Raw genomic sequence first — 25,316 nt, forward strand, 5'->3', positions numbered from 1 at the left:
GCTAAAGAGCAGTTTTCAACAAAGTTGAAGTCCAAATCTGTCTCTAGTTTCTGTGGAAATACAGAATACCCCATTCTGATACAGTGGAGCCTGGAGTAAAAATTTACGGATGTAATATAATTGGCCTTTTCCACAGACCATCTGAATATTTGAATTCCTATTTGATGTGCTAACACATAAACTTCAAACATTTTTAAATTCTAGAAAAAAACCCTGAAATTCTAGATTAATAACTTAATCAGTAACAAAAACTATTTAAGATATTATTTAACTAAGATTAAATATGTCAATAATTTTTCCCAGTTTATGACAATATAAAAATAGAGGATTACCTCTCTTTTTCTATTAAAGCCCCTATACTAAGTTTTTTCTGCAGTCAAATCTTAAAAAAATCATGTCATAAAATTGCATTTATCTCTACAAAAAAAAAACATTGAATGTATTTAAATAGGCATAGTATCGTTCATAAAAGAAAAATTATTTCATATTTCTTTTGATAAAGATATTCCAATGAATGTATCTTAGGTATTAGCAAGAAAATTAACAGAAATTGGTGCTTAAAAATTTAGAACTTGTTCCAGCAAAGATTCACACATGTCCTTTGCTTTATAGAACTCTGCATCCCATGACAACCATCTAAAGGCTGATTATTGGTACGGTTTCAGTCTGAGTCTACTAAATGCTCATTAAATGGAAAGAAGATTTTTCAGTGAATTACTTGCAGTGAACAAAAATTTAGTACATTCTCCAGAATGTCAGGGCTTGGAGTTAATAGTACTGAAATGAGCACAAGTTTTCTTCCTTTCCTCAGAAAGCATCATACCACAGAAGCAGAGAGCTAAAATTACAGGAGACAATCAGCAGTATCCAAGATAATTATACTTTGTCATTCCAAAAAAGATTATTATCCTCTGCCCTGGTCTACACTATACCAATAACTAACATAATCTGTAGTTGATAGATTTTGGAGGTTCTGCAGCAGTTTAATTCTGTCTAGTGGGATATTTAAATTTTTAATGGCCAAGCTATATCCTAATGCTATGAATATCAGAGATAATCAAACACAACGTTCAGTCCATGTCATTTAGGCACATGGATGCCTTTAAAAATGTATGCCTTTAAAAATGGTGCTTTCTTGAAGAGGTGTAAAGCATTAGAGTGTTGTTAGCTGCTGTAGGTCAAGGTATTTTTCACATGTAGAATTTGATAAGGCAAACACGTTGTAGCACTTGCTGGTTTTGCCTAACCATGATTTTCTATTCATTGCTCAGTCTCCCCCTGAGATGTCCTTCCTTGCAACAGCAGAAAAGTTCCTTCAAGAGGAAGAGAAACACGCCAGAGAATTTGAAGAACGTTTAAATTCACACCTTGAAGAGCTGCAAAGATATTCTGAAAATACTCTAAAAAAATATGCCAGGATGCAGCAAAGCAGGCGTACTTAAGACAGTCACACAATTAAGAAAAACAAACCAAGTAATCACTCATGAGTTTCTCAGAACTAAAATCTGCAACTAGCTGGTTAATGTATTGAGGCACATTGCCAATAGCATGTATTTGTAACACCAAGTTTTCAAGAAAATCATCATTCTCCTACAGATTTAAGTATATTGTAACTTGAGTATATGACAAAATAAACTCTGAACATATTCTAAATTATACCAGTGGGTTTTGCACAGTTAAATTGTGTGCAGCAGAGACCCTGTTGGAGCACTGTAAATTAAGATACTTTAAATTCTGTAATGTACAGAGGGCTAATAAGTGGAATTATTCCCTTGAAATTAGAATCAACTAAGAGAAATTCTCTGGATTGTACAGAAAAAAAATAAAGGCCTTTAACCATGTCTCAGCTCCTGGCATGAAAAGCTTATCTATGCTCTGGTGGTTCTTGGCTGCCCTGGGCCTCTGGAAATGCTGCTCTGTGAGAAGAACATTAAAAGACCAAGCACATGTTTTGAAGCCACCCATATTTCCTCTTTTACCAGACCTATGGACTTCACCTGGAGCAGAACCTGATCTCAGGCACTTTCTATTTAGACTTTACAATTTTTAAAACCTGTGTTTAAAAGCACCTATTTTGGATTGAAGCTTTGTTCCCGTGTTGGCTTGTTGTTTAACTGTATTGGAACAGTGAGGAAAAGCTTTAAGTTCACACAACATGTGATCAGTCTTAGGTAAGGCTCTAAATTCTTTACATTTTCCTACATCATGGGAAAACATTATATAACCAAGCAGAGTTAATTCAACTACATGTGCCGAAAATCTGCATAATATTGAGATTCCTTTTATTTGCAATTCACACTGAATTCTATTGCTGTGCAAGCGAAACAGAAATTACAGACACTGTTGATGAACCACCAATTTCAGTGAATGAGATACTGAAGAACTGCTTTCCACCATATACTGTTGCCAACTTCCTGGGAAAATCTGGATAAAAATAATACCAGGCTGTCAAACTGCTCCAGTTTGTGAGTAAAAGAAGTCTCATTAATATTCAGGACCATGGCTAAAATGTAAATTGTTTTTCGATGCTATATTTCCACTAAGACAAAATACACTACATCATACTTACACAAAATACCAAGATTTTAAATACCAGTTTGGCTCAGCTTGCAGTAAAATGAGCAATGAAGATGAGGACATCAAAGAACCTTTTACAGGAAAATTCAGGAAAATTACTAGACTCAGCTGGAGGAACAAGGACTGAATAAAAAGATGACGGAAGGACATCTGAACAAACTAAATATATACATACCCTCAGCTTAGGGGGAGATGCAGTTTTAAAAGAATTAATGAAGAAATTCAGAAACCTCTGAAAATAAAGCTAAATTTTAAGCTGGGAAGATCTGTATAAGCAAAAAGACAGCAAAATACTGCCTTTCAGAAGAGCAAAATAAATAGCCAGTTAGCCAGAGTCTTTTGCCACTGTCAGATTCAAACATACAAGATGACAGTCTGCTCCAGATCTTTAAAGAAATGTATGTGTCTGCCTCCAGTTCAGGTATGAGGACACCACTCAAGGTATAGATCTGTGACATGATGCAGAATGAGTGAATGAAATCATCAAAAATGGATACAATGGGTTTTTTTCCTAAAGCTTTATAAGATCTACTTAAAAAGGGCATTGCTCAATCCACTAGCAGAAACTTAGATACAGTAGAACTTTTAGTTTAGGGCAGGCTACTAATTTTGGCTAATAAAATACCAGAGTTAGTTTCAGCCTGGCTTTTGTGCAATGCCATGTAATGAACTGCTTGTGAGAAACACTGAAAACTGTGAAGTACCTATATCTGAGCAGCCTGTGACTGTTATTGCCTGCTCAGAGAGCACTGTGCCACAAATGTGCTGAGACACGATGGATCAAGGTGCCATTTTTTAAACACCTACTAACCAGAAAGGTTGTCCTTCTCTTTCTCAACCAAACAGCAAAAGTTGCTCATCTGACAATCCCCAGTTTAAATGAGGCCAATCCTACCGTAGTATAGCTGGAGCCAGGCCACTGCTTTGAATACCTTAGTTGCATTAAAAGGCAGAAACTCAGCTGAGCAGGTGAGAAGTTTCTGAAGGAAGATACATCTTCCTGATGTTATCACACCATAAGATCTTTTTAAAGAATGATGGACAGCAGAAATAATAAAGACTGAGAAATTACTCATTTATGGACAGGGGTTGGACATGGATGTATATTACTAAAAAAGGAATAGTCAGAAGGGTCCAAGGCTATAAATTCCTCCAAACACCATTAAAAATAAAAATTTAAAAAAGTATTAATCATTAGCCTCGTGACAGGACAAGGTGCAATCTTCAGGAGCTGCAAATTGCCCAAAAATACAGAAAATGTCTATTCTACTTTGTGAATAGCAAGGCAATGGAAAATTTTTGTAAGCTGCTGAACTTTGATGATTTTTCAAAGCTGTACTGAAAAGCAATTTTTTGGCTCCCAGTTGAAAGACTTGTTTTAAATACAAAGAACAATGGTTCAGGCTGTCACCAGCTTTTTTTTTTCCTTTTGGCTGAAGGAAAAACAGAGGTCAAATGCATGCAGTTGCCAACATGTTTCATCAAGATGTAATTTTGAAATAGTTGGTGGCATAAGAGCTGCCAGAGCATTGCTGTCCAATTCACTTCCCAAAACTTTCTCAGAGGGGGCTGAAACAGCAGTTACTGAATACTAAATAGCCATTTTAAAGTGGCTCACATGAAAGCTGGAAATTTAGCACATTTTCTTCCATTTCTTACTCTCTCCTTTTATGTATGGGAAATTTAGGAGTATAAGAATGTAAGAATGTCAGACAGTGGGTACTCTGAGCCAGTGTGGAGAGGAATGCAAACTGCAGCAGCAAAACACAGTGCCAGATGAACCCAAAAATGAACAATCACAGGCACGGCTCTCTGCTTTTCCAATGGGCAAGACTTAGACAACAGCCAATAAATCTGTGCTGTGATCAGAGACAGTACAGGAAGTGCCTAACCCCCAGTGTCACTGCTCTGGCTTTACTGTAGTGGAGCTGGTTCTCATTCCTGGTTTAACAGCGCTACAGCAGCACACAGAACCAAGCCCAGCAGCACGCAGTAATTCAAAGCTCAGCTAAACACCACTGGTGGAATGAGAAGGAAGCCATCAACAGAGCCTGCTGAATGCACGAGCCCTGGGTGACTTCACAGCTACAGTCTGTCCTGCCAGCCATCAAAGCCTGGATTACACTGCCAGCCCAGATGTGTGCTGAGCTCCTCTCTCTCCTGCTGCTCCCTGCTCCTGTGTCTCCCACAGACTCAGCAGCTGGCAGAGTGCGCTGGGGAGGTCCTGAGCTTGTGTCATTCCCCTCTGGCTTTACAACCTACAACAGCCAACTACATCGTGCACAATCTTTCATTTTCTCTGTTTAATTCAATTCAAAATAGCTATCCACTAGATTTTACACGCAAACTGCCTTGTGCTAGGAAAACGTGGGTTTTTTCTCCTCACACACAGCTTCTGCTGAGAAAATGCTAGGTTAGGCAGAGTTCATTGGAGTTGGGTAAACCAATGTGGGAACTGTGTGTTGTTTTTCCCTCGCTGTGGGGATCAGATCTCAAAGTTCTCTGTGTTGGAGTTACTCTTTAATCACATGGAGAGCCTCAAACCCATAAATAGGCTGTAATTTAATGTACTGCATCTAAGTTTCTGCTAGTGGATTGAGCAATGCCCTAGACTGTAATATGCTGCATTCCTGTGTCCCTTCCTAAACCAACAGATGAATCTTTCTTTCACCTCTTTCGCAGCTGCAGGAGTGTTCAAAGCTGTACATGAACCATGTGGGCACTGAAGGTAAACGGTCTGAAAAAAGAACAGGGCATCTTCTCTGGTGTGTGCGTTTAAACTGAACATCAGTGAATAAGTAAATATTTTCTTTGTAATGGACTGAAACATGAGACCAGGAGCCAATCTCTCTGAGTTCTAAAAATATGTGTAGTTCTTCCTTCAGACCACAGGCAGTGCCACTGGCTTTGGGGAGCGGGGGCGCTATGTAACACAGCTGGGCATTTATCCACTGCGAGGATGCTTGACTCGATCGCTTTGTTTTCTTAGCGCTTCGCAGACCTTTATAAAACTCCATTCAAACCTTGATGTTTAAGTATTTGACTCAGATTTGATTTATGCTTTGAAAAATCAAGTTTAAAAAACTGCTTCTATAACTTGATTTATCCGAAGGCGATGGCAGGTTTTTAATGACTTCACCTGATAATGAGCACTCTTGGAAATCATAAGACACTGCTGAAGAAGTGTCTCAGCATGAGTTTTCTGGAAAATGCTTGTAATAAATCATTCAATTTTGCCCACAAGCTACTGTATGCTGGGAAAATGTTTGAAACCCTATTTCTAAGACATTTTTGAAGGCAATGACAGTTGGAGAAATACATACAGTTAAAAAAACAGAGGCGCAGTTACACCTTTAGCTGAGAAGCTCACACAAGTTGACATTTGGGCAACCACCATTTATGTATTTCCCCATTATTACTCAGTGATTTTTGACAGTTTCTGTCTGCAGAGGCTTCATACCTTTTTTCCAAATCCACATTCTTATATTCAATACTAGCAAAAGGGAATTTGGTGGAAAATGTCAGAATCCAACTTTATTGTTTACTTGAGAAAAAAAATATTGGGTTTTTTTTTAAGTTAAACTGTGAAATCAATTCCAGCTTCTACATAAGGAACTACATAAGGAACTATTCATAAAGTGTAACGCTATTTTCCTCTCAATTAGCACTCAGTAAAATTGCACATTTCAGAGAATTGAAATACACATCTTTAATTAGCTCTAGGTTCATATTAATAGACATTTGTCTCTGAAAATATTATTATTGTGACCTGAAGAATTTACAGATGACAAGAGATAAAGGAAGGGCATAAGAAAAAGCAGCAGAAATGTAACATCTCATTAGAGGAGTAATCATAAATGTTATCTAACCCAACTGACCTTTTACCTATTTAGCTGTTATCAGCCAGTTCATCAGTTCATTGCTCTTAAGTCGCAGACTCCACTCTTGCAGAAAATGAAGGTGGGGCAAAACCACATAAGGACTCTGAACAATTTCAGGGAAGGCTCTCTGAATTATAAAATCATTGCCTGGGCTCATAAAAAAACCCTGCAGGTAAAAGGAACTGAAATCAGCTACTACTCAGAGATGGGGAAGTCACAGGAACTTCATTAGAGCCATCACAAAGTAGTATAGAACAATAAGGGTCAGAAATCCCTGGTTAAAAATCTGTGGAAGAGGGCGATGAAGAGGGATCTGTGCAAGAGGTTATCAAAAACTGCACTTCTATTCTAGACACCTGAGACACCAAGTACCCTGCAGGACATGCATATTTAAATTGCACACACTTTTGGTCACTTGCTCAGGCACAAATTTTATTCAAGCTGAACAGCTCAGTTGAAAAAGATGCAAACTACCAGAGCTCCACTACAGCCATCCCTGACTGAGGATAAAATAAAAATAGGACAAGGATTTGGTGCCTAGGAGAACAGAAGCAGCTGGGAGATGACAGACTAAGCAATTACCATTACAGATTCATCGTTTCAGAGCTCCCCAGCTGAAGGAGAGGGAGCGGTTGTCAGTGCAAAGCACAGATAATTTCAGTGTCAGCACACGGCCCGCTGAGCACAGGGGTTGGCCAGCAGCCTTCCCGTCGGCCACTCGGCGGGTAAACGCTCCGGCAGTCAGACCACGCCGGCCACGCTCTCCGTGCAGCTCCTTGTGCACATATCCCAGCTATGATGCAACCTGCAGGGGGGAACAAGCTCACAGCTCATCCAAACTCCTTCTTTAGGTTTTAGTAAACTTTCTATTTCAAAAACATCTCGGTCTCCAGGGCCAGTTTTATTCTGGACACTCCCAAGAGCAGTAGCAATGTGTCAGGAGCCACGGCCACTCCTCACACCAGCAGGTATCTGCATATTCCCAGTGGAGCCGGTTTATAGCCAGCCATAGGCTCACCCTGCTGTGCCTGCTGTGGGAACGTGGGACTTAGGGCAAAGTACACTGCAAGGACCTGCATTTGCTCACCTGAAGTGTTTTTTTTTGTAAAGCAACTTTGGCTGGCAGCAGCATTCTGCACAGGAGCAGTACATGGGGGCGATGCAGGAAACACAGCCCCCTCTTTCATTGGCACCTCAGTGAAGAGTCCCGCTGACTTCACTGGGACTGTGCCTGAGCCAAAAGACTGCACATGAAGGAAAGACTCAAGGGACCTTTAACTTTCAGCATAGAAATATTTCCTGCCATGCACCAGCACACTGTAGTATCAACGTTCTTCCTTGCTTGGCTGGCATTTAAGCAGCAGTGAAGAATTCTCAATCTCCTTCTCCAAAATCTCCTGAAGGTTAATGCCTATTGAGTGCCTTAAAATACTTCAATGAGAAAGGACTGTAGTAGAATACAGGGTCATTCAGGCATTTTGATGAGAATTTTTAGCTTAATTTCCTAGAATTAAACTGCCCAAGCTGTGCTCACAGGTTCCTTCCAATGAGGGGATGGGGGCATGCCAGAGGACAACAGCTACCTTCAGCAAACATGTCAGAGAGCAAAGTTATACTGTTACTTCTCTCTTCTTAATAAAAGAAATAATCAAGGATTTGTATGCAAAATCACCTTTTTATTGCCACTTACACAGTTTCAAATATTGAACATTCAGATAAGCAACTGTGTTTATGTAGTTTGTTATTAGTTACTTCACCAAAATCTGGCAGAATCTCCCTGTCCAAATTCTGTACGATTCCATCCAGCAGGTCCTGAAGTATTCACTTTGCATGTTGGTATCTTGCACCAAAAAGAAACTCTTTTTGAGTGAACTATATAGTGGTTGATGAAAAAATTATTACACAATGTAGGCTCTCACAATGTCACATTTTTTTGCAAAATAATTTGAAGATTCCAAGTAAGACTTCTTTTATTCAAAAAATAAATATATCCTTTCTGAATCAAAGCACTTCATATGACATTAAGTACAAAGAAGAAATGTACTTCTTTGGAAATTCTGAAATAGACATACAAGAGCTCATGGGAGCAACATTATCCGTAACAGTGATAAAAGCTGAAAGCTGATTTTTTACAAATTTATAGCAGAACACGATTTTCTTTTACAATATAGAGCTTCAAACAGCTTTAAGAAAAACACCATTTTTAAAAGTCTGAAAGGCACATAACTGGACCATAAAACGTACTAGCACATTCACTAATATGTTTTATGTTACATTCCTAAAGAGAATCTGTGGGACTCTAGCCAAGAGAAAGACTGAAAATACCAGCAAGATCCTTTGCAAAGTACTAAAAGAGTGGCAGAGAGTTCCTTTTGGCTCTTGGTAAAATTAATATCCCAAAGCTAGAGAGTCTGAAAAGCTGCATCATTCAGTTGTATTGGGACGAGTGGCTACATAGACAAACACAACAATCAGCAGTACTACGACAGCCAGTGTGGGAAGCACCACCGTGGTGATCTGCTGCCGGGCCTCTTGCATTGCCTGTTTTCTCTCCTTTTTATCTTTGGAGGTCTCTTTCTTAGGTTTTCCTCTAAGCTGCCTCATCCTCTTCTTTGGATCTTTTTTTTGCTTAAATGTGGGACCAAAGGGAGTGGAACAGCAGAAGATTGTCCAAGGTCTTTTGAAACAAGATGCTGAAGAATTCCTTTTCTGTTGAGTGCTTGGCTATGCAAGAAACTGCAAAAGAAAGAAAACAATTCTTTTGAGCAAGATCTACACATACTGCAATCCTTAAAAACATTTGCAGCTCCCTTGGTAAACCTTTCATCCAATGGACACCAACGCAGCTTATCTCAAGGAAACAGAATCATGGACTTCAGCTCATCCACACAACACTTTCCCCATAAAAACCAGAGCAGTTCATCATGGTGTGTATCAGTCCAAGGACCCTGAACTTGTATTGTACTCTGTTAAGCCAGAAACAAAGCCCAGCACCATACATTTTATCCTCCAAAGCAAAGAAGGTAATACAGCTAAAGACTTAATGAAAATAATCTGAATTAGTCTTGCATGAACACAGGTTCCAGCTGCCCTCGGAGGAGAGGGAGGAGGCTCCTGCTCAGGGGCTGTGGCGCCCTCAAACCTGCAGAACATGGATGGGCAAGCACACCCCTGCCACAAGCCTTTATCATCCACAACAGGTATTTACTGGCATAAAGGATACTCCAACAGGAAGGAATAGGGAGAAAGAGCTGCTTAATTTAATACTTCTGGTTGTGCTGCCACACAACAAAGTCTAAATCATAACATGACTCAGTGCTGTCACACTTATTGCAGCTGTCATTGACAATTGAAAAGAAGCCCAAGCGATAATGAGTCTGCTAACAAACCACTGGTGTAGACAAGCAGTCATCAATAAAGTAGAATTTAGTGGTTCTGAAGTATCTCCTAGACAATTTTTAAATACAGAAGTATCTACAAAGGGAGTTTAACAGAAACACAGCATGGTGTGAAAGCCTCTCTGAAATGAGAGTTAGTAGGGGCTTAGTATTTCCATACCCAAAATTATTTTGCCCCTGATTGCACAGCGAGGGTGGATGCCAGCCATTGGTTATATTCTTCTCCACCACATCCCCCAGTTCTGCCATGGCACAACAGCTGGACACAGGCCACACATAAATAAACACAGATTTGGAGGGTAAAAATTACTGGTATCAAATACTGAGTTGAATTGAAGTACATGATGTACTCAGGTTTTTCCATCACTCTCATATACTCAGAATAAAATGTATGTAGAAATTAGTGGGTTACTGCAACTTCCTTTTTTCTTTCCCTCTTCTTTAAATGAAAATGTAATGATTTTAATGTGCTGCTGTAGATGAGCAGCATATGTCAACTAGCAAAGGTGCAAAGCTCAGTTCAGCCCAGACACGATTTCCTCTTGATTTGTCATATCTGGTTGATGATACAATTTGTCTTATGTTTTTCAAAAAACTAGAGGTTTCACTGAGAGTGAGATGCTTTGTTTTGGTGTTGCCACTCAATCTCACTCATCAGCCTCATCACAAAAGCACAACAGAGCTAAAAACATTCAAACACTCACATACAGAACAAGAATCCTCACCTGGAGGTTATGTGCAGCTACAAAGGACTTTTCATCCTTCCTCACAGGTAACAACCTGCCTGCTGCGAATCTCATCCAGACAATTGCTTCGCATCATTTAAGGTACAATGTGGAATAACTGTGGTAAACTTGGACTGATAGAAGTGACCAGACTATCACAGCAAGCCTGTGGTACCAGAAAACCAGCAACAAGGCAAAGACTCAATACTTCTGGCTTTATATGGTCCATCCTGGATGCAATCTAAACAAATAAACAAAACCAAAACAACCATAAAAAACTTCACTCCCAACAAAAAAAAGGCTCAAGCGTGATGAGATCTCAGTGATCAGCTGGATTTGTCAATTTTATATTCTCTGCCTCTCCATCTTTCAGGAAGTTGTTTTCTGATCATAAACTTAGCAAGTTCAGCTTACAGTCTGAGGCAAACCCTTCATTTTGGTTTTGATAGAGCACAAAAAGAGAATTTTGGTGTCTAAGATATTTTTCAAAGAGGAAACAATAAAATTTAAGTCTTAAAAAGAATAATTTCCTTCTGCACAGTGCAACATTAGAATCAAAACATGTAACAGATTTAGAGACCAGAAGTGCTCAATGAACTTCACAGTGGAGAGGTAAACAGGAGCTAGATGGCACAACTACACACAACACCCTGTTGCCATCTTTAAATCAAATGGGCTATGTAATTTCTAAACTTCCATAATTTTCTTCTCAGCAAATCTTCAACTCTCCCTGACTCAGGGTGAAGCTTTTGATATATACCACATGCAAGCCATGGGTTTCTGGTTTGGTGGTGTTATCACTTCCCTAATTCCTGAATTTCCTCTGGGGCAAAACAAATTTTTTACCCCTTCCATTTCCATTCCCGCTCCTCCTCTGCTCACAAGATTTATTACCAATCTCTAGAAAAACTACTATGCAAAATAAAGTTTTACCTTTGTCCTTTGGGATAATTAGCCAACCAGAGCCTTTCAGGCTGTATTTTGGTAATATTTTCTGTTTCCACTGTTAATGTACGTCTGTGGATTTTGTATCTGGATTACCACAAGACCCAAGAAGTGATGGACAGCAAAAGCCTCTGGGACTTTCTGTGCACCACAGTAACAAAGAGGAGCTGCCATGAAACCAGTCTCTCTAACAATAAATATATGCCTTGCTCTGTGCAGCACCACTTACTACCCAGACACTAGAAACATCAGGATGGTTTTTTAAAGTCTCTTTTGAACGAATATTTCATTCTGAAGCAGAATTATACCAAGTTAATTACATACACTGGCTAACATCTGACAGCTTAGAACAGCAAGCCTTCCTGCAAACGTCAGCACCTCTTGAATTGCAAGCTGACACTCTGCAGTTTGGGAGGCTGGCATCAATCTCCAAATACATATCTCGTAGACTGGATAGTGTTCCTTGGCTTTGCTACTGGCAGAGGTGGACTCACACAGAAACTGACCCAGAGTTTTCAGAGAAATGAGCCTTAGGGTTCATCTTAACTGAACCATAACATGGACATGGTGAATCTCTGCAAGTTGCTGCCAGGGTCCTGCTGCCATCAGGTGCCCAGCTGTGACTGCCAGGATTGGACAGTTGCTGCAGGAGACAACACTTTCCCATAGGAAAAGTCCAGAGTGTTGTAGATTCTGCTATGTTCATCCTGGAATGAAACAGTGCTGAAAAACCAGTGCTCAGCTGGATACAAATTAACTCTACAGCCCACATTGTACAAGCACATTCAGAGTGCTTTACACTGCCAAGCCTCTTACCAGTCCCTGTGGACTTCACTGACTACTAAAAATTATGGGCAGAAAGAAACAGATCCATAAAGCACATCAATGCAGTGACAAGGGCAGGATTACAACATTAGGGTCTTGTTCCCTGTGGCGTGCACAGTCCATGAGAACAAATGATCTGACTTTACTGAGCTACATCCTCCCTCAGCCAGCAACCATCCTGCTTGTGCTCTGGGAAGGCTGAATGCCAGTGAAGAGAGGAAGGAAGTAATACAGCACTGGGATGGGTGTAATTAACAGTCTCATTAGCACTGCTCATTTAAAACATCTCAGAGCAAGCCACTATCAAAAGGTCAAAGAGAAAGTGTTGTCCCACAGGCACCTCAGTCTTGTGCAGACTCAAATCTTGCTGCAGAAGAACTGGAAGCTCACCTTTCCTCCTGAGACAGAAGCTGAGTCTCCTTTCCATGGCAGTCTCCCCTGAACAGGGGAGGGCTCTCTGCCACAGGCTGCACACATCCCATCCTCCTAAGGCTGCTTCCCATGGGTATTAACTGCTCAACTGGCCCAAACATCTGGCAAGGGGGAAAGTGATCACCCACCTGGTCCAACTACTGCCTTAACTGGAAAGCCAGCAACTCCCTCAGCAGGGACACAAGCAGAACATCCACAGAAGGGATTAACCCTCTAGCAAAAGTGGCACACAACAATAGTCCACAACAATATTACAGCAGCCTGGCACAAGCCAGACATGGTAACTTCTCCTTACTTTTATCAATTTTGAAATTTAAAATTCAATAATAAAATTGTAAGGGGTGATGAGGTTATTTTTAAGTTCACTATAGCAAAGTTTCCCCCAAAAGCAGAACCCTGCTGGCTAGAAAGAAGCAATCTTGATTGCCAAGTCAAGACAATGAGTGTTGACTTGGTAAAGTTGTTTGAAATGCCCATCTCACAAAGCCTACCCCAGCTTGATACTGAAGAGCTAAGGTTTCCAGGAGAAAAAAAACAGCAAAAAAGTTCAGGCTATGGAGAAGAAACCTAAAGACAACGTTCTTCATCGTTCTTCATTGTTCATCCTTCTTCAACATAACACAAATTCACTAATTTACTATTCCGGGTTGCTTACTACAGCAATTACATTCCTCTTTGCCTATCATCAGCATTGCTTTTTATATACAAAAGTGTTCTTCATTCTGTCTTCTGGGTTGAGTTACTCTGAACTGTCTCTGCAGAACTAATGCCAAAACCCAAAAACAGAAATTGGTGGACTGAGTCACTGAAGTCACTCATACCAATGCTGAAGTACTTGACAGCATCTTAGACCAAGTCAATTGTGGCTAAGCTGGGACAATTTTATACCAGAATGCTGTAGTGGAACCTGACTGATATCCTTCCAAATATACCAACAATCTTCCAACCACATCTATGTCAGTCTGTCATCTCCTTTTTTTGGTAAAATTAACCCTGAGCTTCAGTAATCTGCAGTTAAAAGCTCCTCACACCACACAAGGCTATTCCTGTGAGTCTTGAATGGCAGCCTCAACTCAGGCTAGACCATTGCTCATGGAGTACTGAAAATTTGCATATGCAACACATGCACAAAAGATTTTGTTTATTTGCACTTAGGGTAATTGCATGTCTCAATGTCTAAAGAACTTTATTATCACCAACCCTACAGCATGAATGTATTAACCATGTTAAACTGACTAATTTTTCTACAAATCCAAAATTACAAATGTATGCAAGCCAATTTAGCTGAACCTGGCTTCATGATCCTGCTACTGACAATGCAACATTCCTGGAACAGCAAAACAACTTGAAATTCAAACAAATAATCTGACAGGAATTAATTTTTATAATTTAAATTTTCCCTTGGGGTATGGATGTTACTGAGACATTAAAAATAAAATCAAACAACAAACCAGCAGGCAATCTGGACACAAAGTATTCAGACTGCCTGCCAGCAGTTGGAAAAAGGGACACAAGACATCCAAGCAGACAATACTCTTCATCTTATTTGAGCATTAAAAAGCCCCCAAACCAGTAGTACCCAATCACCAAGACACACCAGCATCAGAGTTGAGAAGAAGCCAAACCAACAAACTTATCAGCTTGTTACTTATGTTTGCTGCCGGGCTGATTACTTCAGGGTCATGCAGCCAGAGCTACTGCATGGAGGCTGGAAGAGCCATTGGGGCCAAGAGCTGGAAAGAGGAGGTACCTACTCCAAGGGCAAGAGGAATCCTGGCCAGCAGGGAACCACTGCTCAGCACTGTGTGGCCATTAAAACAGGAGCACTCCTCATCCTCATGACAAAGACCATCCCTGCCACCAGAGAAACAGGACTGTTCCTTGAGTGCTGCCGAAGCCCAGGCCATGGCGCAGCATCCTCTCCTTGCACAGTCCCAGCAGAACAGACACGGGGGCTCTGTGCAGCCAGAGCAGCAGTGCAGGGCCCCCTACACACAAAGCTTCAATCCAACTTAGCTCATGGAACTTCAGCTCCCTGCAGCCGAGGCACTGACTGCTGCAAAGTGACAGCAGCTTCTGGCAGAGCAGAAGGAACCCTGACATGCTGCCCCACCCAGCATAGCGAGCCCAAAACCCACAGGTTAGCTGAAGAAATATCATTCTTATTTCCATCCTTAACAAAAGTGGGGTTTAAGCAACAGAGACACTTCATTTCCTAGCTTTGAAACCAGGCAAACGTTTTGAGGTTTTGTAATGAATAACTGAACTGCATGTAACACTGTTACACAAACCATGGGTACTGTTCAATAAAGGAAAAGTCTTATTTTAGGCTACCCCACAGAATCACAGAATTACACAATCAGCTGGACTGGAAAAGGCCTCTGGGATCATCAAGTCCAACCTGTGACCAGACATCACCATGTCAAATAGTGGTCAAATAGACCATAGCACCAAGTGCCACATCCAGTCTTATCTTAAACCCCTCCAGGACTCCACCTTCCTGGGCAGCCCATTCTAAAGTCTGATCACCCCTTCTGTGAAGAAACTCTTCCTACTGTCCAACCTGAACCTCCCCTGGTGCAGCTTAACACAGTGTCCTCTTGTCCTGTCACTGTCACTAATTGGGAGAAGACCACAACTTCTTTTTAGGTAGTTGTAGGGAGTGATAAGGTCACCCCTGAGCCTCCTCTTCTCCAGGCTTCTTCTCCATGGAACACATATTAATTTTTTTACCATTACTTCATAACTGATTTTACCTTGAGGTGACACACCACATTTTGGATGGGGAATTTTCCTTCCTGAAACTCTAAGGTCTGGCCATCAGCAAGGTCACCACTTTCTAAGGTGATTTGACCAGATTAGACATGCAGCTAAATAGGAATGTGAAAAGCATTCCAGTAGGAGTCTGGAACAGATGTACAAGCAGGAACACTGGTGCATGGAGCTCTAGATGAAGTCTCCAGGGAGTACAGTTCAGTACACAGCCTTTCTATCCACTGAGATCCAACTCCATTTTAGTTCACATTTTAGTTCTGGCAGATAGGTAAAAAGTAACAACCCTTCCATCTTCTCTGGAGAACATGTTCATCACTTAGTGTGGCTGTTACCCAGGTAGAACTTGGAGCAGCACTTGGGCCAGTTTGGAATTCATCTCCCACACAGAGACAGAAGCTAAATCTGCCCGTGTTTGTGTCAGACCCATTAGGCACCCAGTGCCTTGCAAGCTTGGCTCTATGGAGGAAGATTTTCGGGGAGAAAAAAAGACAAAAAAGCTTGACTTTAACAGTTTTTAGGCAACTGCAGTAGTAAATGTCCAATAGTATTTCCATCACATTCAGGCACAATTATAACACTTAATTTTTGACACTAAAAGTAAAATTATAGTTTAAAAACAAATTTTTCATTATTTGACTGGTTCTGTGTAATCACTTCTGTGAGTGACAGAGCAAAGACTTGCCAAAGTGACTAGGAGTTCTGAACCCTAAAGTCTGGGCCTGCCCAAAGGATTAGCAAAACCCTTCAATTCTAGTCACATCCTCCAGCCCTCTCCCAAAACTCCCCAGACAACCCACTCTAAACAACACAAAAGCAGTTCCATGGCCAAGTGAATATTCCAGCTACAGGAGAGCTTCTTATGGTACTGGAACACAGTTCTGTGCAACCACTAAAGAGGGGAACTTATTATCAATTACATAAAAAGCCCCAATTTTTAATTAGTACAAGCCATCTCCTAATAAAACAAGCAATGACTGCAGCAACAGCCAAAAAAATAACTTTCCCTCTCCATGATCAAAATGCTCTGGGTCACGCATTCCTTCTAAACCGAAGCTGCACAGCAGAATTGATGCATACCTGAAGATAATGCTTGCAATGCTAAATTTGGGATCCTCTCTTTCAGTGACACTGTCATGATTTCAGAGTCTGCTAAAGATGAAGAAAAGCATTAAGAGAAAAATTTTTGCTCTGTGAAAAATGGATTTTCACGTTACAGCATGAGGCCAATTCCTCATATCATAAAATTTTACCTCAGTCTATTTGACTGTAGCAAGGAATTACAATTAGCAAATGAAAAGAACCCTGTTTTCAAGGGTGAAAGCTTTTAATTATACACAGAGCAATATGGAACTATTAAGATTCTGTTTGAAGTCAGTTTAACATTATTTTTTAGTGAGAGGTGGTGGCTTTTTTTCTAAAGCTGAATTGACCCATCATTACTGCAACATCACATTTACTGTAAATGCAGCTTTGAGAGTCTCCAAACTATTCACAGCATTTGGAAAATGAAAGCCATCACTGAATGCTGCCAGAAAGTCAGAGAGAGCAAGGCCGCCAAAGCAGAAAGCTATTTCTGTATGATTCTCACAATTCTAAGGACTTGGGTATAGCAAGCAATCTCCAGTAGAAACAAAGAGCTGCAGATCTCTGCATTTGGGAGGCGTTGTTAAACAGAGGCCAGGTGACCTGCAGTGCCATCCTATCTGCCCTGAATGCAGCAAAGAAACCAAGCAGAATGCAATTAAAACAAAATAAATAAATAGGCAAGTTCTTTTGCTTCATGAACAGGTGGATAAATAACCCGTATTTTTCCTGGTAGAGAACCAACATCTAGATGACTTTTGCAACAGGCAGTCCAATGAAGAAATACAACTAATGTTTACTGAAAACACAAGAAAAATAAACATGTAATTTCTGCCACTGCATGAATTACATTCCATGGGGAGGCTGTAAAAGAAGAGCTTGGCATTCTGTATCTCCACAGCTACAGATGATCTTGCACATAAATGCAGTAAACCACAACGTCTAGCATATGACTTGGTATTATGTGTTTGCTCAGCTGTTTTCACAAAAGGTAATTTTCTCAGCTGTTCCTGACAAGGCTCCTTTGGATACAAAACATTTATCTTTCCAGTATATTTACATAAATTCAGTCAGTTTGTAAACAGCTAGACTAAATAAATAATAACCTAGTCACTGGTGTCAGAGATTCTCAAAATTTAAGTGCTGCTTTCCCAGACCAACCTCTGGCATCTGCCAGAAGGGGCAGCAACAGGGACCTGGTGTGAAAACAATGTTTCTGTTTTCCAGTTCAGCTGTGTCAGCCCACCCAGACCTCGAGTGTCACTGCTCACACCTCAAGCTGAACTGTCACCAGAGGGTAGCAGCGCTCATCTCCTGAAATGACAACGACCTGGATGGGAAACACACTTTTCCTACATGAGATCTGGTTGTTGCTTCCCCTGTTCAAACCAAGGGGTTCCCAGCACAGTCACTCTTTGTGAGACAGCGTCACTATAAACGCCTTTGAGACAGATCCCCAAGGCATGTGCCAGGCACAATGCCAGCAAGTCTGAAGCCTGATGTTACAGTTTCCTAATGCAAACAGGAGAGTTGAGGGACTGTCACTGCTTTTCATTACAATTCTACTGTCTTCAAAACTCTGGCACTGAAAATTCATTGCAGGCTAAAGATTAGCAGGCAGAAAAATCCTTGCCCACAGCAAGCAAGGATGGAATGTTAAATCGAAAACCAGAGAAACCACAGAGGCAAGAGCTGAGCCTGGGCAGCAGGGGTGTGTGTGTGTGTGTACACCTGTGTGTGCACTGGAGAGGAGAAGGATGCAGCATGACTGACAGAAGAGAAAAGCTAGAAGAACAGTACAAGATAGCACAAATCTAGAACATCCAGAAATGTGTACTTCCTGACCACAACGTGTGTATGCTGGATCAGAACTATTTGTGAAACAGTTTCGTCAGAAGGCACAAAGGGAAATCTTGCTCTTCTAGCTCAAACATACAGAAATATCTGGCACAGGAATATGCAAGATGGATGTGCACACATCTGGGCTCCTGAAATCCCCCAGACAGTCCCACAGGGGAAAATGGACAGCACTGCACTGACAAAAGCACTTACCAATTTATTCTATACAGTATCTTAGAGGTATTCACAGATTTAAAGCAAGCCTGATGCAATGTCAGAACACACTGAATGAGGGATTCAGATCTCAAACTCATCCCTTTTGGGGCTTGTCTGAAGTTCTGGTTTTTCAAGCTTTTCTTGGCACAGATAGTTTTCCAGTAGGAGGCTAAGGAAAGACTGCTGGCAACCTGCCTGTCTCTCCTGCTTCTACATGTGACAGGGAAAGACTGCATGACTCTGGAGAGTAACTAAATCACACAGAAATCAACCCAAATACAATCTATGAAGTGGGTACCTGTTACTCCCCTCCTCACTCACTTTTCCTAGCTTTATTTTAGAGCTTATGCAGGGCTGCCATTTGGCAGATTTCATTCCCACCTTTGCTGCTTTCTACACAATCACTTCATCTGGATAATCAAGTTATCAGTGAATGAAATAAAAGCTTCCACCTTACACTGGATGAGTGCTACAGTTTTAGGCTAGAGCTCTTCCTCCAGCAGCCAGAAATCTACACCTTTCCCAAATTCATTTCAGTTACAGAAACATTCTCAACATCAGTGTGAAAACAATGCAATCAGGACACCTTTTTATTGAAGGGGGGTGAGGGCAGGAAAGATAAGAACTGAGATTTGCAGCACAGGATGGGTGGGGAAGTTTTTCTTCCTACTGGTCTCAGTAAAATCTCATTCTGTTTACTCCCCAGCTTAAACCTGAAGTCTTATTACATTTCACTAAACAATCCCACATTATAATAAAGCAGCAGGCTTTCCTGCCATGATTGATAGACTCTATGCAATTATTTAAGGGGAAGGCACATAATTACATACAGCTGGATTAGGCTGATCAAATCCCTGTTAGTGTCTGTCAATATACACATAATAAGACAGCGTGACATTAATGTAAACTAATTTAAATGCAGAAAGTTTAATTAAGACTTAATAAAATTACAAACAGAAAGAAGAAGGTTTTGCACATTCTAACCAAAGGGAATTGCTCGGCAAAGCCACCCTATAAACACAAACCTGTTTTGCCTGATCAACTCTGCAACACTGATTCTTGCACCACCTATTTATTTATATATATTCTTGCTTACAGTTCTACTGCCAAGACTTTCCCCCATCTCAAAACCTAGGAACCAAAAGCAAATACTGTGGAGCCATGTGTGTAACAGAGTCCATTCTGAACAAGCCAGATTGTCAGAGAAGGATGTCTCAAGTTCCTCTACAACACCCAGCACGCAACTATTGATCAGTACCACAGTTCAACATAGTACAGTACAAGTGACCTCCTTTAAAAGCACTTACCAAGACCAAAACACCACCTCCCCCTAATGCAACACTAGTCACATTCACCCCTCTCTTTTAGTCCTGTACAGCCTCCTTTTCCACTCAGGTTGTTTTTAAAGCAATCTGCTACATTCACAGCGTCTTTCTCAGTCATCAGTGCTACAGGATACTGGATTAACCACAGTAAGCTTAGTGCAAGACTAAGCTTCACTCCCTGCTGCATTGTTCCAAGGGTAGTCATGCTTGTGCACTGCCTTAGTTGTATTTTCCTGCAACTCCTGAGGAAGTGGCTGCAATGATTTCCTAATGACAGCTAAAACACACTGAATGCTTGGTATTGCACACCAGCCCTTTGTGTAAGCCCATGCATGCAGGGCCAGGGAGATCTGGGTATGGATGCCAGAAGTCCAGTTGTCTACACATGTTCCCTTTCCCCCTTCACTCAAGAAAATTTCCAACCAAGATGCCCTTGCTGTTTCTGTGTCAGCATTTTCCAAGACAATGACCCAACAGGAAGGGTGCAAGAGCAAGTGTGCCACTGCACACCTTTCTTCCACCATCAAGGATGAATGTGCTTTGTTACTAAAGAGTAGGATAGCAGATATTGCACACAGCAATTCGCTCCTCCCCAACACGCTTATGCTAAGATTTCCTGGTATGCTCCCTGCCAAATGAAATCAATTTGAGTTTTTTGTTCAAGAAAAAACCATTACAGATTTTGATCTATTTTTATTAGTCTGCCAGTTGAGCCTGTTGCTCTGATCTGGTTTACTTGACGATTCCTTAGCTGCTATGCTCAGCCACTTCTCTGCAGAGGCCCTACAGTATTTCACAAATATTAGAAAGTTCTGAGTAAGACGCAGGGTCCTCACCATGGCCTTATCCAAAAAGGCCACAAAAATTCTGAACGAGTCCATTTCACAAAATGAACATTTCCTGTAGAATTAGGTCTTGTCAGATGGGGGAAGAGGAAGAAGGAAACAAGGAAAAACCTGAGAAATGTAAGTGCTAGAAAGGATTACAGTGCAATATCCTGGAAAATATATTAAAACTCAATACCTATTAAAACTGATGAAAAAAATCAAGCCCTCCTGTGTTCAATCACATCCCTACAAAGCTCTTGGCCAACCTCTCCATGTTAGAGACAAATCACTGCTAGATAACCTTTTCTGAACAAGTCTATCACTTATTCTAGTTTATGTTCTGTTTCCTTTGGCAGCACAGCTATTTAAGTCATCCTTCTAATCCAGAGCCTATGGTAATTTTTCTTTTCTGTTCTAGGGCAATTCTTCAAAGCATCATAAAGGCAAATTTAATAAGCAGCTCAATTTGTATTGCTTTCTATTTATAATACTGCAAGCACCTGCTGCTGCTGAGATCTTAGCACATATCTGTCTTACTCTGCATAGACTGATTGGGATTAATCTTAATAGTTTCATATTTTAAAGCAATGTCAAGAAATATTGCTGCAAGCTGCTGGGTGGATTGGTTGGGGTTTTTTTTTTCCTCTTTGGGGTGTTGCTTTTTTAGTAGGTTTGGTGTTTGTTTGGTTTTTTTTCCTTTAGTTTAGTGATTTTTATTTGGGATTTTAAAATTCTTACTGTGGTACCCTATTTCTATTGTGGTACCCCCCTATATTTATTAAGATACTGCTGACCAGCTCTTAAAAATACAACTCATTTTGCTTCCTTGTTTAAACCAGCCACATTTGATATGTGTATTTTTTATATATATATATATTTATCATTTTACTGGAGTACTCAGTAGATCCCTCTTGTCAATTAAGAGCAGGCACTCAACAATCAAACCAAGTTACTCCTGGAACCCCAACACTGGAAGTCAGCACTGGTGCTCATGGATGGTTTTGGGAGCTGTGCATGTGCAGGGAATGGGTGTTCAAAGGTTCCTGCCATGATCCAGTACGTGAAGGGTTTGAATCACGTATTATTTGACCTTCTCTCAAAAGAGGGATATATTAGTTTTTAATCTTATCCAAGTGCTTGCAAACACCAAGTGACAGCTAAGGCTACACAGTACAGGAGTTAAGTCCTATGTCTGACCTTTCAAGAGAGGCTGAGGAATCATGTCCTTAGGCACATCTTCCACAGAGTCTGTCTTCCACAGCTTACAGACAGAATATTAATGCCTGCACCCTCGGCTGTGGACATCCTGGTATCTACAACATCAACACCAACTGCTCTTGCTGTTATTTCATTTGACAAGATGACAGATAGGAAGTTTAATGCAGTGGGGGGAGAGGAAGAAAAAAGTTACGATGTAGCGCAAGTAGGTGAGCAAGACAACAAAGCCCAGACAGAAAGCGCAGGAGAGCCCCCTTAGTGTGCAGGAAAAAAAAGAGACAAAATGATAACAAAGACAAACTAGCACACAGAAGAAAAGCTGCATGGTGCATGGAAGTAAAATAAAGTCTGAAAGAAGTGGATGGAAGAGCCCATCCATCAGAGAAGACCAACATCAGTGATGGTCTCACTTCTGCACTGTGTGTCTGCTTTTAGAGGCTGACAGCTGAGGTTTCTACTTCTCATCCATCTCCTGCCTACGTATTTAGGCGTGATGGAGCAGCCTCCTCCACAGCAGTTGGGAGACCTCATGGAAGACTTCACAGGATACTCTGCAGACAATTTAATCTCAAGAGTGACTCTCATTCCCATAAACTCCTACTCCAGAGGGGCTGTGCTTTTGGACTCCCTGCAGTATATAATATGGGCTTTATAAGGTAGGATTTTAAGTATTCCCATTAAAAACACCTCTTTACCAACAAAATAGAGTTTGATTGCTGTTTTTATTCACCCCAATCAAGGCAACATTGTTGTTAAGTTCATGACAAAAGCATGCTCATGAATATGTAAAACAAAGTTTCCAAAACTGCTTTTAACTGCATTTGTTGGAAAATTAGGCAAATGGAAAGGCTCAGAGACAGGAAACATCATTGTAAGACAATCAGTAGTATGCCCTCCTCTTACTTATCAACAACAAAAGCCAATACAGACATTATCTTGGGAATCCATGGATTTTTACATTTTCTCTTAACATGACAATACAGATTCCCTCAGAAAATGAACGAGGCACAGGGAGATCTTGCATGTCATTTATAAAGAAGAGATGCCATTTATCCTTCAGCTTCTGGCTGTGGATTCCAAATTACTGTCCCAAAACTTCTGTAACCTTCATGTGTTCTCATCTTCTTTCACAATTACTTCTTATCATGTGCAGAGGTCTTGAACTTTTGCAACAGCTACACTGAGTAAATCAGCTATAAACAGACATGCTATTGATACTCCAAGCCAACAGCTAATCATGATTTCTAGTCTTTCAAGCAAATAGGACAACTTAAAATGGCAAACATTGCTCTATCTACTCATCCATAAATTAGGAGTGACAATTGCAGATTATTACTCATTCACTCAGAGCGTTTGTTTGGCCCTGAGAGAACTGGCTTTATTCCAAGAGCTGGCAAACACTGGTTAATATACATGTAAATGTTTTATTTCTCTTGGAATAGGCAATTTCACAAAATGAAATACCGAATTAAAGATGACCTCAGTTCTTCTGCTGATGCCTGTCTTGGTTGCTGTGCTGCTGGAAGCCTTTGCAAGCTTTTTTCCACACCAAGTCAACAGGGAAAAAGACACCTTTTCTTTTCAAAGTGAGACAATTTCACTGTGGAAACATGAAAGCTTTTATATAAATATTAATCACCACATTTGTCCTGGAGTTAAGTGGATGGAGACTGGCTTTTATAAGGTTGCAGTACTGACTTGGAAATAGTGAGTGAGATGTACTGAAATGGTTCTGCAAATACTGCTCCAAATAAGCTGTTCCTCTATACAAGAACTGTGGTGCAAGGAGTAGATTAGTGACCCCAATATTTAATCTGAGAGTACTATAAAATAGCACTTCACTCCGGAGAGTGAAGAAGGGGAATTTCATCCTTTGAATTTCTGGTGGAAGTGTAAAGAAAAGGAAAATGTTAATTTCCTCCAAAACTGCAACTAATTTGAATGGGGAAGAATAGACAAGACTAAGAAAAGTAATGGAGGCTCAACACAGTGGGAGGAATAAACCAAATATCTGAGCAGAAAACCCGGCAGTGGTTTAACAGAGCCTCTTACAACCAGATCAAAACCGAAATATTCTAAATAATACCAAGTGTACTGTACCCATGCTTCTGAGCATGGATCTCCAAAACCCAAGAGAATCAACAAACATGCTCTGTGCACTTCAAGATGAGGACAGGATACACCACCTCCAGTCTCAGGTGGACTCTGAGAACCATCTTTTTCCTACAAAGGGCTGGAGGTACCAGATCTGCTTACTCCTCCTATGACAGAGTCCATCAGCCATTGCTTACCCCTCTTTCCCCCACAGAAGTGAGATTTCATTTCACAAATCAACCGAGATTTGAAACTAGAACTACAACTTGCAAAGCAGATTTCTGAGAAGGGGAAGAGAGAAGCATAACCTCTTATCTACTGTGCTGTACCCACAGGTATCACCTCACTTTCCTTGAGGGCACACTGAAGTTTCAATCAGCTGAGGATGCTAAAAACAGTTCAAAATTGTTCATAAACCTAAACAGAAACGACACAGTATTAATATATTTCACACCACCAAGTATAGAATTAAATACAAAATAAGGTACAAAGCATGGCTGAGATCACAGTAACTTGATGGAGCCCACAAGCAGAAAGCACACAACAATTGAGAAACCCCCAACTATCAAGATGGCTGCAGTCTAAATTCACCTCCTCCTGGTAAAAGGAATAGAAGATGAACAAACATTGATGGGAAGGAACTACCAACAGATGACACCTTCAAAAGATTTAGGACTATATTTATGTGGCAAGAGCTGATGAAAAGTTCAGTTCCCATTTGGCAACTCATCTTGATTGCTATTGCAGTGCTCCACAGGTTTCAGCCAGGTCTCTCCATGGACATGAACACCTATAGATACAGAAGGGCCACCAGATCTGCATTTTCTGGAGATAAATACATCAAAAACTGCAGACATTAGAATGCGCTCTTTCACATTCTGCATTTTAACAGGAAAACAATTTAGACTTTACAGGCTACTACATTAACTAAAGCTGCTTTTGAAATATTTTCCATTATTTCTTCCCAAAATGATATGTTTCTTTTTCTTCTCACCTGTAGAAAACTACTGCTGGAGCAAGCACACTAACTAGTACTTGACATTACTTTGAAACTTGAACCTAATGCTGCACTTTTCCATGCTGCTTCCACACAAAGCACACTCTCCCCGCTCTTGTGTGCTACTGCTTACATGGCACCTGGAGATCTCACAAGGAA

The 25,316-nt window shown here is 40.7% G+C and overlaps 2 protein-coding genes across 7 annotated transcripts in view; one reads left to right on the forward strand and one right to left on the reverse strand.

Annotated features, from left to right (window-relative positions):
• Positions 1-8,339, forward strand: part of DEUP1 (deuterosome assembly protein 1) — a 47,916-nt gene extending 39,577 nt beyond the window's left edge. For all 6 annotated transcript variants that reach the window (XM_074535137.1, XM_074535134.1, XM_074535131.1 and 3 more), the window contains one exon: positions 1,272-8,339. In XM_074535137.1, coding sequence (XP_074391238.1) covers positions 1,272-1,442 — 171 coding nt within the window. In that variant the 3' untranslated portion in view covers positions 1,443-8,339. The remainder of the gene's footprint in view (positions 1-1,271) is intronic.
• The window catches only part of SMCO4 (single-pass membrane protein with coiled-coil domains 4), a 28,690-nt gene continuing 11,487 nt past the window's right edge, over positions 8,114-25,316 (reverse strand). Inside the window, exon 2 of the mRNA XM_074535138.1 lies at positions 8,114-9,194. Within this exon, the coding sequence (XP_074391239.1) occupies positions 8,883-9,062 (180 nt within the window). The 5' untranslated portion in view covers positions 9,063-9,194 and the 3' untranslated portion in view covers positions 8,114-8,882. The remainder of the gene's footprint in view (positions 9,195-25,316) is intronic.

This window comes from Zonotrichia albicollis, chromosome 2 (assembly GCF_047830755.1).
Source record: "Zonotrichia albicollis isolate bZonAlb1 chromosome 2, bZonAlb1.hap1, whole genome shotgun sequence".
In the NCBI taxonomy this organism is placed as follows: domain Eukaryota; kingdom Metazoa; phylum Chordata; class Aves; order Passeriformes; family Passerellidae; genus Zonotrichia; species Zonotrichia albicollis.